Source organism: Episyrphus balteatus, chromosome 4, assembly GCF_945859705.1.
Source record: "Episyrphus balteatus chromosome 4, idEpiBalt1.1, whole genome shotgun sequence".
In the NCBI taxonomy this organism is placed as follows: Eukaryota; Metazoa; Arthropoda; class Insecta; order Diptera; family Syrphidae; genus Episyrphus; species Episyrphus balteatus.
The window spans coordinates 27,774,950-27,791,158 of record NC_079137.1 but is presented as its reverse complement, the minus strand read 5'-3'; the positions used below and the strand labels follow the sequence as shown (position 1 = coordinate 27,791,158).

General features: G+C 30.4%; 1 protein-coding gene across 1 annotated transcript; it reads left to right on the top strand.

The window, feature by feature from the left end:
- The first annotated feature begins 1,688 nt into the window (after positions 1 to 1,688).
- Positions 1,689 to 2,456, top strand: LOC129919188 (trypsin beta-like). The gene has a single exon (XM_056000038.1). The coding sequence runs from the start codon at positions 1,689 to 1,691 to the stop codon at positions 2,454 to 2,456; it is 768 nt and encodes a 255-aa protein (XP_055856013.1).
- The last annotated feature ends 13,753 nt before the right edge of the window (positions 2,457 to 16,209 follow it).

Below are 16,209 nucleotides of genomic sequence, written 5' to 3'. Positions count from 1 at the left end.
TAATTAATAAAAAAAATATTTTTTTTTTAGTAGAAGCTTGATGTAAAAATGGAAAATTGCAAAGCGGAGGACCTTCCCATTAATATAAAGAGCTCATATTTGGTGTGTATATTCTAGAGGTGTCTAGCAATCGATTTTTCGGAGTACCAAATCAAAAAAAAAGAATTTCGATTTTTTTGACCCACCCTAATATACATAGGTAGGTAAAACTTGTAGAAAATTTTCTACAACTTTTATTTTAATAAATTTGCTTGTAGGTATGGCACATATTTTTCGAGTTAATTTGAAAAAAAAAAAACTTTTCCCTTACTCAGCTTAAACGTTATAGGTACCCGCTTTGAGTTTAGATCTTAAGATCAACGCAATATGGTAGTGTGTTTATGTTTTTGGGGATTAGAAATCTAGCTGCAATGTTTGGTTTTGCAAATTCCTGAAATTTTATGTAAACAAAAGGAACTATCTCAAAATCGGTGAGTGTCATTTTAAACAAAATGAGTCAATATGATAATATATAATAATAGCAAAAGAATATAGTCTTTGAATGGCCGAGTTATTCACTCAAAACTGTTTTTCCTTAAATCCAAGATGGCGGCTTTGGCTCAAGCTCGATTTTACTGAAAAAAATGGTTTTAAGCTCTTAATGACCCTCTCTACCGTTCTATAAAAAAAATGTCACGATTTAATTTTTTTGTACATACCGACTGGGCTATAAGAGAATAAAGGAAAACAAATTCTGCGGGAGCCCTGTTCTCCTTCTCTGCACGTGTAAGTTGCTAAATATCATCAATATCAGCCTGAGATAGCAGGTATCACTGTAATCATTTAGTCTGAGATAGCAGGCGTCACTATATTATATCAAGCCTGAGATAATAGGCCTCACTCTAACTACTTTTGGACCTTTAATTTCACCGCCAATTTTTGTGAGTATTACGTCGTACAAAACTTTGCTTCTATTCTAACTCAGGAACAACTCATTTTGTACTGGATTTTTTCATCTCGGAATAGTTCTGGAATGAACAGATTTTTCAGTTTTCTGGTTCAAAGTTATCTTTTAACTTCTGTTAAGATTTTTTTGTGTTCTGCGGTTATGTGAGGGGAGTATCTATACAGTGAACGGTTATGATCATATCAGATTTGCTAGGCGGCTTTGCTTGCATGGGGTGTTTGTTGAAAGGGGGATTGCGGGGGATTTTGTAATGTATCATAGCAAACTTGATTTAAAATTCGGTTTAGGTAGTTCCAAAATTTTCCGTGCGGCGTAAGTCCCTTCTTCACACAAGTTCTAATTATTTTAAACATAGACCAATAACAAATATCTACACCGTCAGTGGTGAAATATCAAATGAATTCAAATATGAAAATATAAAGATCAAGCGAAAATTTAATAGACACCACACTATGTACGTGGGTGTTATTAAAAATGATGATATCATTGAATTCAAATTTCGAAAACAGGTATCTTTTAGTTACTTTCATTCAGAAGTAAACAAGAAACAAAATCAAATACAAACACAATTGCTACTTAACACAACATCTGCTTTATTGTTTTTTTTTTCAAAAACGTGTCTTTATTCGAACAAGGCCACAATTAAATTTTTGTATCTTTTGCAATATAAACCAATAGAACTTCTAACTATTTGCAGATAAAAACACCAAAATCCAGCATCTCATAAGTTATTCTTCTCGAGATGTTTCGCTTAGCAGTTCTTATCTTGAGTTGTTTCGTTTTCTCTGGCGAAAGTGCCATTGCTGATCGTTATAGAGATCGTATTATAGGGGGAGAGGATGCTTCTATTCAAGACTTTCCATACCAATGTTCCCTTCAGAAGTTGGAAAACCATGCTTGCGGATGTAGTATCTACAATGAAAACTATCTTATAATTGCTGCTCATTGCCTTGTCGGTGCAACCCAAAGTGATATCAACCACATGCAGGTACGTTGTGGTTCGAATTTCTGGAGTACAGGTGGACTTCTCAGAGAAGTGGAATCGGTTATTCTACATCCTAACTATGATACCGACACTATGGCAAATGATATTGCTTTGGCAAAAGTAAGCTTGCCGTTGATTTTTAGCAGCACAGTGAAACCCGTCAAATTGGCCAATTCTATGCCTGCTGATGGAAGTCCTGTCGAGGTGAGTGGATGGGGTTATAAGAAAGAGGAAGTGAGAGCCATGACTGCAAAGTTGCAAATGACGACGGTCACTTTTCTTTCGGGCAAACCGTGTTCTTCTTCACTTTATAAGTACTTGGGTGAAATCAAGCCTGGTATGGTTTGCGGTGTCGGAGAAGATAAGGACGCATGTCAAGGTGATTCTGGCGGCCCATTGGTAAATGAAGCACATGAACAAGTTGGAGTCGTATCATGGGGATATGGTTGTGGTAAGCCTGGTTATCCAGGTATATATTCTGATATACAAACCTACAAAGAATGGATTAAGAAGAATGCTGCATAATAATAACTATTAAATAATTAAAACTGCTCAAACAAAATTGTTATACTGCTTTTTTTTAATATTAGAAACAGGTTATTTTTTACGTTAAGTTCTTACAACAGTTTTTGAATGGAGTAATTACGTTTCTACAAAAGTCCACTGATACGTGTAGGGTGTAGGTAATTTTGACAGTATACCTACACCTAATATCATAAAGTGGCTCCCAGAAACATAATTGTTGGAACTTGGAAATAAAAACAAATATTCCCAAAGTTTCATGTCTATAAACCCGGGGCTCCACAAACTGAAATTCTTTATGCAAATAGCATACAATTTTGATCCTTTAAAAATTGCATAAAGCGTTTTTAGTTTTTTTTTTTCAATCAATGCGTAGGTACAAGTACAACTCATGGTTTATTTGTAATGGTCCTCGTAATTCTTTTATTATTTGTGCAAATTATTATTTTTGGAAACATTAGTATGTTTTTTACTAATTCTGCTCATTTTCAATGACAAGAACTGATGGAGTTTTACAGTTATGTTAGGGCTGCCAGATAAAATTTTATTAATTTCGGGACAACAGGTCTTAAAAGCCGGGACAAATCGGGACAGCAAAATAAAAAATAAAAGAAAATAATAAAAAATAATAGAAAATGCATTTTACTTAATTTCTTACATTTTATGCAAAATTATGAACCAATTATTGGTAAAAATTCCATTTTTTGAAAACTTAACTTAAAGAAAAATAACAACACCTTCATCCATAAAAAATAAAAATAACTAAATATTTCCATTAAATTAAACGTTGCCTTTTGAAAGAGGAAGTTTTAAAAACTGTATGCGATATGACAGTTTTATTTTTAATGTGGACTTTAAATTAATTATTGAGAATTAATAAATTGAAGCTAAAATAATGGACCAATCATTTTACTTTACACACGTGTAATAAAAAAAGGGAAAGCAATGCAAAACATGCTGCAGATGTTCTATAGAAAAAAATTGAATTTAAAATCTAAACTAACCTCATTTGCGAAATTATATCTCATTTGAGCTCTAGTGAAAACAGGCTAAAGGAAATGTCTAATGTAATTCATTTATTTTCGTATACCAGTCACTTTTATTTTCTTCCACAAAGTTTTCGAATGAAAACGGATTGTCGGGACAAAATCGGGACATTTTCTAAATCGGGACAGATATCGGGACAGGGTCGAAAAGTCGGGACTGTCCCACCGAAATCGGGACGTCTGGCAGCCCTAAGTTATGTATGTAAATGTTTTAAAATAACAAGAAAATATTTATGTGTAAGTTTGCTGCTGATTGATCCAGTCTAAGCAGTTTAAATTATTAGAAGTTTATTCAAATATTGTGAAAGTTAAATGAAGTCTTAATAAATCTTTTCCTTGATCAAATTTTTTTTTTTTTGTTTTGAAAATGAATAAAATGACGCCTTCTAGCACTATATTTCCGGATTTAAAAAAAAAATCTTACAGTTGATTTTTAGATAAGAATATTTAATATAGGAATTTTTGAAAAAAAAAAAAATGTTATACAGATCAATAGCTTTATGTTTTCCTGAATTAATTTCTACCATTTCGTTTAATAAATAAACAAACACTTAACTTTTAAGACCTTAAAACATCCAACTTGTACAGAAGTGGACTTGACCTAGACCCACTGTCATTCTGATTACTTTATGTGTAATGCAAAAATGCTTTTATGCATTTATAATAATCTACTAGTAAAATGATTTCTTTGAATGCAAACATTTTTACCTTCAGGTTACAAAAAAGTTTTTGTTCGTTGAAACCGGTTGTATGGTTTACGAGAGTCACAAAATATAGTCCTTTGAAACTGCGTTTCAATTACCTACCTAAGTTGATATCTTATTTGAGTTTTAATTGCCCTTAAATGGGCAAACACTAAAAATGAATATTTTAACACAATCACAATTTATGTATTCAAACAGAAATTGAACTTATAAACGAGCCGAAGATTTTCGTCTTAAAATATGCAAAGGAAACCATTGACTTATTTTGTGGCGTTGGTTGTGGGACACCCTGTATAATTAAATGCATCCTTATTTTCAATGTGGAAAATGTACGATCAATGGAAAATTTTTAGATTTTTTTAAACAATTTTTTTGTTAACAAAATTGGAAAGCGCACAAATTAATTTTTTTGGTATATTAAGGATTTTGTTCACTAGAAGTTGAACATAACTTCAGGATTTTTATCTTCAACTTTTGAATTTGGTTTAATTCACTCAAAGTTGACGTTTTCAACTTTTGATTCTTTAAACTCGAGAGTTGATCAACTTTCGGTTTTCTCAACTTCCGGAAAAAAAAAGAAGTTTGCCGACCAAACTTCAGAGTTTGCTTCAAATATTTTTTTTTTTAATTTTCCTCACAATTTTTTTTTTTTCAGTTATTGTGACTTTTTTTATAGGAATCGGAAATTGTTGCCCCGCTACTTTGAAGAACAAATTGATAAAAAAAATACTCAAAAATAAAACAAAAACTCTAACGGTTTTAAAAAGAGAGGTAATGGCATTATTATATTTTCTTATGTATTTCATTAAAACTAATTAAAAACATTCTAAAATATTCAATATTTTTCCGATAGTATTGCATATGGATCTTGTAGCAAGTAATTTTTGTGGTTTTCTTCTGTTTTTTTTTTTTATTTTAATTTCTGCTAAAGATAACTGTTGACGCTATAGAATATTTTCACTTCTGTCCAATAACATGGGTATTTCAATTATAACTCCGCTAATAATATTTTTAAGAAAGTTGGACACCTAGGTTCCTATAGTGTTTAAAATTTTTCATAAAATATGTACTTTTTTTATATTTTGCATCGAAAACAGATTTCAATTTTTCTTAAGGAAAAGGTGCAAAAGCTATGAAATTTTTAAACTGTTAGGGTACCTACTCATCCAATTATTGTAGAAAATTAAAAAAAAATAAATAATTAAAATTCATTCATAAGATGATAAAATTTAAAATACACTGAACGAAAAAAAGTTAATATCTTATGAACTGGTTGGATAGAACTTTTTTCTATCTGTTTTTAGAACAGTCATAAGTGTAGCTATCAGCCGTTTTAGAGTTGTCGATTCTCTACCCGACACCCTTAATATATTCAGACCAATTCTCAACAAAAATTCCCATGGAAATTGTTTCGGGAGAAGGGTGAAAATTTGCATTTTATTTTTGGGCTTTCCTCATATTTTTAACCATTGAAGAACGAAATTCAAGCTTAAAAAATAATGAAATTTCAGGAACTTTTCAGTTTTGAGTTTTTTTTTTCAGAAAAGGTCTGATTATGACTATTACAACTCAACTTCAAATTTTTGAATTGTTATACCTAAAAAATGGTGGGTCTTAGGAAAAAGTGCCATGCCACTTTTTATAGATAATAATCTGGTCTACAATTCTTGAATTAAACATTTTTTGAAAAAACTTACCGTTTTGCTAAAAATCGTGAATAACCCATTTTTGTGACCTTTGACCCCAAGAAAAATTTTTTCCAAGCCTCGGATCGATGAGGACTTTTTAGATTTCATTTATGATCGTGTTTCCAACAATCCTACCTAACCTAACCCCACCCCCTTAATAATATAATAATTAGAGATGCCGCGAACATTCGGCCACTATTCGGTATTCGGCCTATTTTTCAGGTATTCGGTATTCGGCCGAATAGTTTAACTATTCGGCCGAATACCGAATACCAAATGGATAAGAAAAAGGACAAATTATTATACCAAAATGTGTGTTTTATTAAAAAATTTTAATTTTAGTACATATAGGGCGATTTTATTCATTCGAAGTTGAACACAACTCGAGGATTTTTATTCTCAACTTGAAAAATTGTTTTCATTCACTGAAAGTTGACGTTTTTAACTTTCAATTTTCAAATCTAAAGTTTATCAACTTTAATTTTTTCAACTTCAGGAATTATCAGAAGCTTTCGAGCAAACTTGAGTTTTTACTTTAAAAATGTCGTTATTTATTATTATTTCTGTTTCAAAAGTTTGGCCAATTTTTCAATAGTCATAAAAAGTTTTTTTTTTTATATTGACATTTATTCCTCTGATAGTCTAACTGACGATTGAAAAATCAGGGCTTAATTTAAAATAAATGCAAAAGTGATTTGTGTGATAAAAATTGATTTTATTCGTTTGATTTTTTTCTCTGCAAAAAAACATTTTTGTTTAGGAGTTTCCTTTTGTAATCTTGGAAAATCTACTTTTTCATTGTAAATTGGGTGCGTTTCCCTCGAAATCTTATTGGTTTGAATAAATCAATAAACATATGAAACCATTAATTAAAAAAAACCTATGAAACTTCAATTTAAACGACACATCATTCAAAATAATATTCGAAATTGACAGTTTGTGAAATTGACTGTCACAAATTAATAACCTAGGGATATTATTAAAACAACAAGTTGGGCAACTTTGAGTTTGGAACAAGGGAGCTAAGAATTAATGAATAAAACAAATTTTCAGCTTTTGATTAAAATCTCGAGTTGGAGCTAACTCTCAAGCTTGCCAACTTCAGATTTTTCTCAAAGTTGAGTAATAGTGAAAAAAAATGGCCCATAATCTACAAAAGGTAAGTTGTGGTGAATGAAAACTATTGGTTCCGCATATGTTGGTAGTAAACGATTACTTTTATCTTCGTAGACTTTTCCTGCTTCGAAAAATAGTCTTTCGCTGTAAACACTTGTCCCAGGAGAAGAAAGGTAGACTTTTGCAAATGTTTTCAAAATATGAAATTTTGTAGTATGTGTTGACCACCACTTGTATGGGTCCGCCGTTCGATCTTGGCGAACAGTCCTCATATATAATTCGATTTTAGATGTCTACCTTTGCAGTAGTAGGTAGTGTGTTCACACATTTATCTTAAAAGTAGTTCAGTTATTCATCATTACAATACTATGTTGTTGGGAATTTTTTAAGCCACATCTATTCTTGAGACAAAGTATGAATTTTTTTAAATTACCAACGTTTTTTTCTGAGTGTCCTTGGCCGAATATTCGGCGGCCGAATATTCGGTATTCGGCCGAGGAATGTGGCCGAATATTCGGTATTCGGTATTCGGCCAAATCAATGTTCGCGGCATCTCTAATAATAATTATGAGTTTCGATCCTAGAAGTTTTTTTTATAAAATGATTATTCGTTCAGCATTCAAACAATTTATTACATAAGACAATCGTAACTACCGTGAGTCGTTCCATCATAGTTTTTTGCGGAAAAGATTTAAGTTTTTCAGAAATAATAGAATACCTACTACTCCCACCTGTAGGATATTTTATCAATAACCTTCAACTAATATTCAGTAACAAACATATTTTTAAATACTAAAACAATTACAGAAAATTAATTAATTTATATGTATTGTACATAAAAACAAGTTTCAAATTAAAGAATTTGTCAATAAATATTGTCTGTCAATAATAGCTAGACACTAAACAAGCCCGTGTTCAAAAATGTTTGTTAATAATTTATTCTTTCAATAGTTAATTATCTAGATATTTACCGGCATGTGTATGAAAAACCCAAATTTTTTAATGTATAAACAGTTGGCTGTTATGTATGATAATTTAAGATATAATGAAAAGATATCGAGTTTAAAGACGTCAAAGCATGCTTTTTAAAATGCATTAAAAAAACAAACACACGTTATTCTGCCTTTTGCTAAAAGTGGTGTTTTATGTTTACTTCGGGTTTTATTAATCATCTGCTTTTTTTAATTCTATAGAGAATTTTACGTAGTTAGCAGTAACTAAAGGGCACTACTTCCATATAGTTTCCTTGTTTATTTTGTACAAGCCATCTTGAATTTTGTAAATTTTATACGTCAAGTCGTTTACCTCGGTAAATATTGGTTTATTAAGGTAAAAAACGTTCAAGTGAGGTTAAGTTAAGAATACAATTTTGAACAATTTTTGAGTCTGGTTTTCTGTGTTTCTACTTTCAAGATCAGATCAGGGGTCAAATTACGGCACACGATTACGATCATACGTTAACGTTTTGACTATTTCTGTCTCTATTTAATTATAATAATTATTAGAAAACGATAGAGACACATATAGCAACCATTCGTTAACGAACGTATGCCGTAATTCGACCCCAGATTTAGGCTGGGAACAAACATGCGATTTTGATCGCGCGATTATTCAGTCGCAAAAATGGATCACAAGGATTTCAATGCCACACACTAGGTTGTGTCAAAGTGCTCAACTATGGAATTTTCGAATGTAATAGTTGCATTGCTTATCAAAATTAAATCCTGCGTTTACAATATTCATTTTAATTAATATCTTTGGCTCGCTCAAAATATAGGAAGAAATCGAAGAAATTTGTATTTATAGAGATTTTTGAAATTTATGTTTTTTTTTAATTGGGCCGTTTGGACACAAAAAAAATACATTACATATTTAAGGCTTTTTCATGAAAGATAATTCCAAGAAAAAACTTTTAAGTTTACATTTGTTGAAATTAAACCCTGAGTAAAGAAGCTGCGAAATATAATAACCGAAGGTAAAAAAATAATTTTTTCATATAAAATCGTTTTTTTCCCAACAACTTCAACTGATTTGAGCGAGCCAAGGACGGACGATATTACATTTTTACTTGCGATATAGGTACTATAGGGCAAGTTTAGGATTCGTAAAAAAAATCGAACTCGAGATAACAATTTTACATGACATTACGATGATGGAGAATGCCAAAAAAGTGGGTCCGGCAATTCTGTCTGTCTGTCTGTCTGTCCGTCTGTCTCTATCTGGAGCTGCAGCCTAAACGAGTGAAGTGATTTTCTTCAAACTTGGTAGTTAGCAGTTTTTGGTGATTCCCTAGAGGGCAAATTGAAATTTTTTTTTTATGACCAAAACTAACGGTACCTGCCATATAACGGAAATAGAAAAGTTAATTTTTTTCAAAAACGGCTCAAACGATTTTGATTAAAATTTTTGTGTGTAATACTACACATAAGGGCCAACTTTTTAAATAAAAAAAATATTTTTTGTACCGTTATTAACGGTACCTGTCATAGAACGGTTTTTTTCGTTTCTGAATATCTCGTACAAAATTAACCCGATTTAAATGAAAATTTTTATACAAAAGTGTGTAAGTAAAGATAATATTAAAATTTTAGAAAATTTTCAAAAAACGCATTTTTGGTTTTTTAAAAAATATTTCAAAATTTTTTTTTGAAAAATCAATTTTATGAAAACGGATCAATGAAAAATTTTGAAATTTAGTTTTTATGTGTAAATTAATTATTTCTTCAAAATGGCATACCAACTTTTTTTTTGAAAAATGTTAAAAAAATTTTATATATAAAAAATTATTTTTTTAAAAAACGGCTCCTACAAGTTTCAAAATTTTTTTTCCAAAAATACCTTTTTATACTAGAAATAAAATGGCATATTTGTTTTTTTTTTTTAAGATATTTTAAAACGGAGTTTTATTAATTATAAAAACAGATTTAATTTTTTTATACTACTTATGAAATTTCTTCAAAATATCGAATTTTAAATTTCTTGAATAAAAAGCTTTAACATTATAGTTACTTTTAGCATAAGAGCAAGTACGTGCGACCCCAGTCGTGCAATTTATTTTTATATATTTTCTGACCACTATTTTAGGCCATACAAAAGTGACACACCGTTGTGAACGATTAAACATTTGAAAATTATGTCTACAGTCATTGAAATCGTTTTCATTTCATTGGAACATTTTTTTAAAAAATACCTATAAAATAATCATTTTTATCAAAAAAACAAAACCGACTTAAAACTGAACGAAATTGAAATGGGACCACATCGCAGCCACCAGCTTTCCAATACAAAAACAATTATCAAAATTGGATCACTCAGTCCAAAGTTATGAGGTAACAAACACAAAAAAACATACAAATACAGACGAATTTAATACCTCCCCCTTTTTGGAAGTCGGTAATAAGGACAGGCATGATACATTACGACGCGACGGCGGTGCTCAAGGAGTGGGATTGTATCAGTAATGAACTTATCATTTTAAAAGCTTTTTTTTAATTCTGCCCAAATAGCTCAAGTGGGTCTTAGGAGCACCTGCCCAGATATGGGAATTATACTCGAGCTTATTTGGACGAATGTAGATATGCTTTATAAATTGTAGCGAAATCAGAAGGGGTGAAATATATCTTACTTCTTCGGATTAAACCTAAGTTTTTCGCAGAATATTTGGCTACGTGGTTTCATATTCCCCATTGGACAATGCATTCAAGATCAGAATTTAATGAGCTTATCATATTTTGCCGTTGGAGTTCCACATCCGAAGAACATGCGTATGAATATTCAAACGAATATGCAAAGCTGAGGGTACTATCATCAGCGAAACAATTTAATAGATTAGAAGTTTCAGAGAGCAGATTAATAATGAAAATGAGGAAGAGAGTCCGAGACAAAACGGATCCCTAGAGCACACCAGCGTTTATATTGTGGGTTTCAGACTTGAAGCCATCCAATACAACTTGAATTGAACAGTTCGAAAGGTAATTTTTAATCCAACGAAGAAGAGATTCATCTATACCGAATGCAAGCATTTTCGATAAGATAGTTTGATGCCAAACTCTATTAAATGCATTTGAAATATCAAGCGCAATAATCTTACTTTCTCCAAAACGATGTAAAGATTTGTTACACTGATCGGTGAAACAAACCATCAAATCACCAGTGGACCTATTGCTACGAAAGTCGTACTGCCGGCCGACCGGTCATTTAGAAACTTCCGTTCTTCAAGATATTTCTTAAGCTGGAAATTGATCCGCGTTTCCATGACCTTGGAAAGAAGGGATGTATGTGCAATCGATAGTTAAAAGGTGAGGAAGATTCGTCTTTTTGAAGGACAGACTGGAAAATGCTGTTTTCCATTCACTCGGTTTATTATTTTTTTTTCTATGGTATATGAAACGTCCACACAAAATTTTATCAACCTACCACTTTTTTTCAAGGAATACTTGGTAATATTTTTTTTTTTTACTTCAGATTCTTTGATGTAGCCTCAAGTAGCACAAAAGTCTAAGATACACCAAAATATTTGGTGTATTTTTTGCACTTTCGTGATATGCATTTTGAATATAAAAAATACACCATTTTCTCGTTTAAAATAAACTCCGGTGGTTAAAAAAATATACCGATTTTGGTGTATAAATGTCACTAGTGGTATATTAAATGATCTGTTTTTGGTGAAAATTATCCCTTTGAAATTGAAAAATACACAATAAATCTATGGATAAAATACACCATTTAAATTATTCTGATTTAAAATTTGAACCAAAGTTTATTTTTTATCTCTAACAGTTTGATGAATTCTAATTCACACCATTTCTTATGAAATGAATGAAAATGAATTTTCATTCACTTTCATAATATTGCCATAAGAAACCAATGGTTAAATATGATTTTGTTTGCCAAATTTTAAAACGAAACACATTCTATCTACTAATTTTAGATGCTACCCCCTCTTAAAATCGAGCGCCTCAAAAATGTCAGTGAATTAATGATTTTTTTTTTCGATTTCAAGAATCCATTTTTCAAAAATTATAATTTTTGTGTTGTTTTACATTTTTTTAAGAAAAGTTATTTTATAATGAATCGAAAAAACTAAGAATGCGGGACTATTAGGTCGATAAATATACTATTTTAATAAAATAATTAATCGCTGTCTTCTATTTTTAAATGGCGTCCATTGAAAAATATGGCGTCTCCCACATATGCATTTTGGTGAATTTTATGTCCACAGGGTGTGCTTCCTACACCAAACAGAGTGTACAAAATAAACCGTTTTGGTTGATTTCAGAATCAAATAATTTTATGCACCATTAATGGTATATTATAAAAACAACTGAATATCGGTGTATTTTTTGCACGGAATCTTAAAAAAATGTTGAAATTTTGTACAGAAAAGACAGTGGTATAATTTTTATACCACTAATTTTGAGAAATACACCATATTTTTTCAATTTTCTCAATTTTACACCAAAATTAAAGTAAGCTTAGAACAAGCTATTATCTACGATCAGAGGCTCATCATAAGTGCATGTTAGTATTTAGTAAACAAAAAAGAGGTTGTCTGTAAAGCCGGTTTACGGACGATGATTTTACGTTATAACGTCGTCAGAAAACAGGTTGTGTGGTTTTGTTTAAAATGAGTCAATTGAAGAGTTTACTTTTTCAAACAATCATAATTTACAAAAAAAAACTAAAAAAAAAATACCTTTTTTATTTTCTTATTATGTATATTATTTTTTTTTATTTTAAAAGCTTAGAAAAAAAAATTATGCAATTTAAAAGCCAAGTATTTCTTCTTTTATTTTTAAATTTTTATAATGCGCAAAGAGTATACAAATAACACGGTGTTACAAAAATGAGGTTTTAAAATATACGCGGGCAGAGACCTATCAGGTTTTGTAGAGCTAGTCGCACTGAATACGAAACGGTATTTGAAAATCCCCTAACACCCCCAAAATCTTTAGTTACGGGCAAAAAACGGTTTTTTGGACCTTCACCCATTGAAAAAATTCTAGCTTCGACAATTTTTTACCCATTTTCGATTTTTTTACAGTTTCTGATAGAAGATAAATATACCTTTATAACGATGTATAAAACATGTAACTCGGTTAAACCACTTAGAATTTATAAGATGTCAAAGTTCAAAAATTCAATTTTTTTTGTCATTTGCCCAACTTCGGCATCAATTTAAAGTATATGTTTTCAAAACAACATGCTATTTAAAAAATATATTCTAAAACTATATCTATTTCCCAATTGATCGATGTATTTTTTATGAAAATCACTTCAAAATTGGCTTAGAAAAAAAAAATTTTCGATTTCAACCCAGATACAGAAATTCGAACTTTTAGGTATAGAACAAAAATGTTGTTTCGGCACGTAGTAGGATAAGTTGGACGCCAGGATTTGATGAAAGGTTTTTGTAGAGGAGCTCAATACAAACAATTTTTTCTTTAAGAGGGGGGTCTATCTCCCCCCGTTTAGGTGGGAGGGGCATTTTTCTAAAAAAAAATTATCAAAATAAAAAAAAATTATTAAAAAACAATGGCAACACTTACAGTAATAAATGATACCATTTCCGAAAGGCAAAATTGTGCATTTGATTCTAATTTTTAAATCAATATAATATAACCAATAGTTTTTGAAATAATCGATTTCAAAGTTAAAAATAGGGGAAAAAAATTTTTTGAAAACTCATTTTATACTATTTTTGTGCAGACTGCGAATTTTAGTAAAAAAAATTACTCACACAGAAAACTGCCTCAATTGATTCCTTATCGAACCGTGAAAACTATATGTTTCTATGTCTTCTAGTTTTTGGGAAAATTGAAAAATTATTTTATCAGATTTTTCTTTTTTCAAAATATTTTTTGTTTTTATTCGTTTTTATTTTTCAATTTTCTCAAAAACTAGAAGACATAGAAACATATAGTTTTCACTGTTCGATAAGGAATTAATTGAGGCAGTTTTCTGTCTAAGTAATTTATTTACTAAAATTCACAGTCTGGACAAAAATAGTATAAAATGAGTTTTCAAAAATTTTGTTTCCCCTATTTTTAACTTTGAAATCGATTATTTCAAAAACAATTGGTAATATTATATTGATTTAAAAATTTGAATCAAATGCACAATTTTGCCTTTCGGAAATGGTATCATTTATTACTGTAAGTGTTGCCGTTGTTTTTTAATAATTTTTTTTTATTTTGATAATTTTTTTTTAGAAAAATGCCCCTCCCACCTAAACGGGGGGAGATAGACCCCCCTCTTAAAGAAAAAAAATGTTTGTATTAAGCTCCTCTACAAAAACCTTTCATCAAATCCTGGCGTCCAAATTATCCTACTACGTGCCGAAACAACTTTTTTGTTCTATACCTAAAAGTTCGAGTTTCTGTATCTGGGTTGAAATCGAAAAATTTTTTTTTCTAAGCCAATTTTGAAGTGATTTTCATAAAAAATACATCGATCAATTGGGAAATAGATATAGTTTTAGAATATATTTTTTAAATAGCATGTTGTTTTGAAAACATATACTTTAAATTGATGCCGAATTTGGGCAAATGACAAAAAAAATTGAATTTTTGAACTTTGACATCTTATAAATTCTAAGTGGTTTAACCGAGTTACATGTTTTATACATCGTTATAAAGGTATATTTATCTTCTATCAGAAACTGTCAAAAAATCGAAAATGGGTAAAAAATTGTCGAAGCTAGAATTTTTTCAATAGGTGAAGGTCCAAAAAACCGTTTTTTGCCCGTAACTCCAGATTTTGGGGGTGTTAGGGGATTTTCAAATACCGTTTCGTATTCAGTGCGACTAGCTCTACAAAACCTGATAGGTCTCCGCCCGCGTATATTTTGAGTGTTACACCGTGTAATTTATTGAAAACAATCATTTTCATCAAAAAAAAAGCAAAGAAAACATGAATTTTTTCTTCTCACGTCATTAATTCCATTTTTTCCCTAACAACCTATAAAATTATTTATACCATCTGAAAGCTTATTGTCTTAGCTCAAAATATATATATATATCAGGTCGATGAGACATCTACAAAAAGAGCTAGAATTTTTTGAACTCCATGTATTTTCATCAAAAAAAGCATAAAAAACATTTATTTTTATGTTCTCATGCTATAAAACCAATTTTTTTCAATGACAACCTATACAAAATTTTACATCACGTGAAAGCTTATTATTTCACCTTTCACATGACCGTTCAATCTTATTTCCAAGTTTCCTACAAGAAAAGTTAGAATTTTTTTAAGTCAACCATATCGAATTTCCAGACTGAGATTACGGTACTTCCCACACTGGTGCTGTTCATGATCAACAGATCTCCACTGGTGTTTTGAGGTTTTTCGCAAGTTTCTTGATTTAACATTGTGTAGCTTGTAGTTAGTCTACCGTTATGTGTGATATACCAAATGAAAGGTAATTGTACAGAGTTGGGAAGTAATGATTCGAAAAATTTTTAATTACAATTACTTGTAATGGAAATGTGCAAAATTTTTTTGAATTACATGTAATGGGTAATTGAAATTCTTCAATTACCCATTACATGTAATTGAAAATTGTCAATTACTTGTAATTCAATTACTTTTATGTAATTGAAAACAAAAGTAATTACCAAAAAAACAGTAATGATTACTTTTTTAAGTAATCACTACACGAAAATGTAATTAATTGTATGTTTTTTTCAATTACATTTTACGAGATAATTTGTAAATGGTACGGAATTAATCTGTTTTGTCATAAGATGTTATGAATAGTGTTAGAGTGGCTTCAAAATATCTTTAAGAGGTTATTACTTACTACTTGGGGCCTATTTCAGAGCTTAACTCATTGTTTACATCAGCTTCATCAATTACTTTAAACATTAATTGCGGCGGCCTGTTGGACTTTTCGAAGCAATTTTTCGGACATTTAGACCTTTACAAATATTTCCCGACTTTTAATTGGACTCAACTAATGATTTTCTAGGTTGCTGATGTAGTAAAAGTAGTTGAGGTAGTAAGCTCTGAAACACGCCCCTGGTAAGTGCTGAAGATCAATAAAAAACTGCACTGGAAGAAGATTCGAAGAAATTTTACATTTTTCAAAGCTTAATTCATGGTATGAAATGACGACTCCATATTGTCATATCGTCGCCCGAAAATTGTTTTGTCTTAATGGAATTCTTTGTCTTTTGGAATTCTGGAAAATCGCATTTTAATG

Coding starts and splice junctions, on each gene's coding strand:
- LOC129919188 (XM_056000038.1), top strand. CDS start 1,689: ATGTTTCGCTTAGCAGTTCTTATCTTGAGTTGTTTCGTTTTCTCTGGC.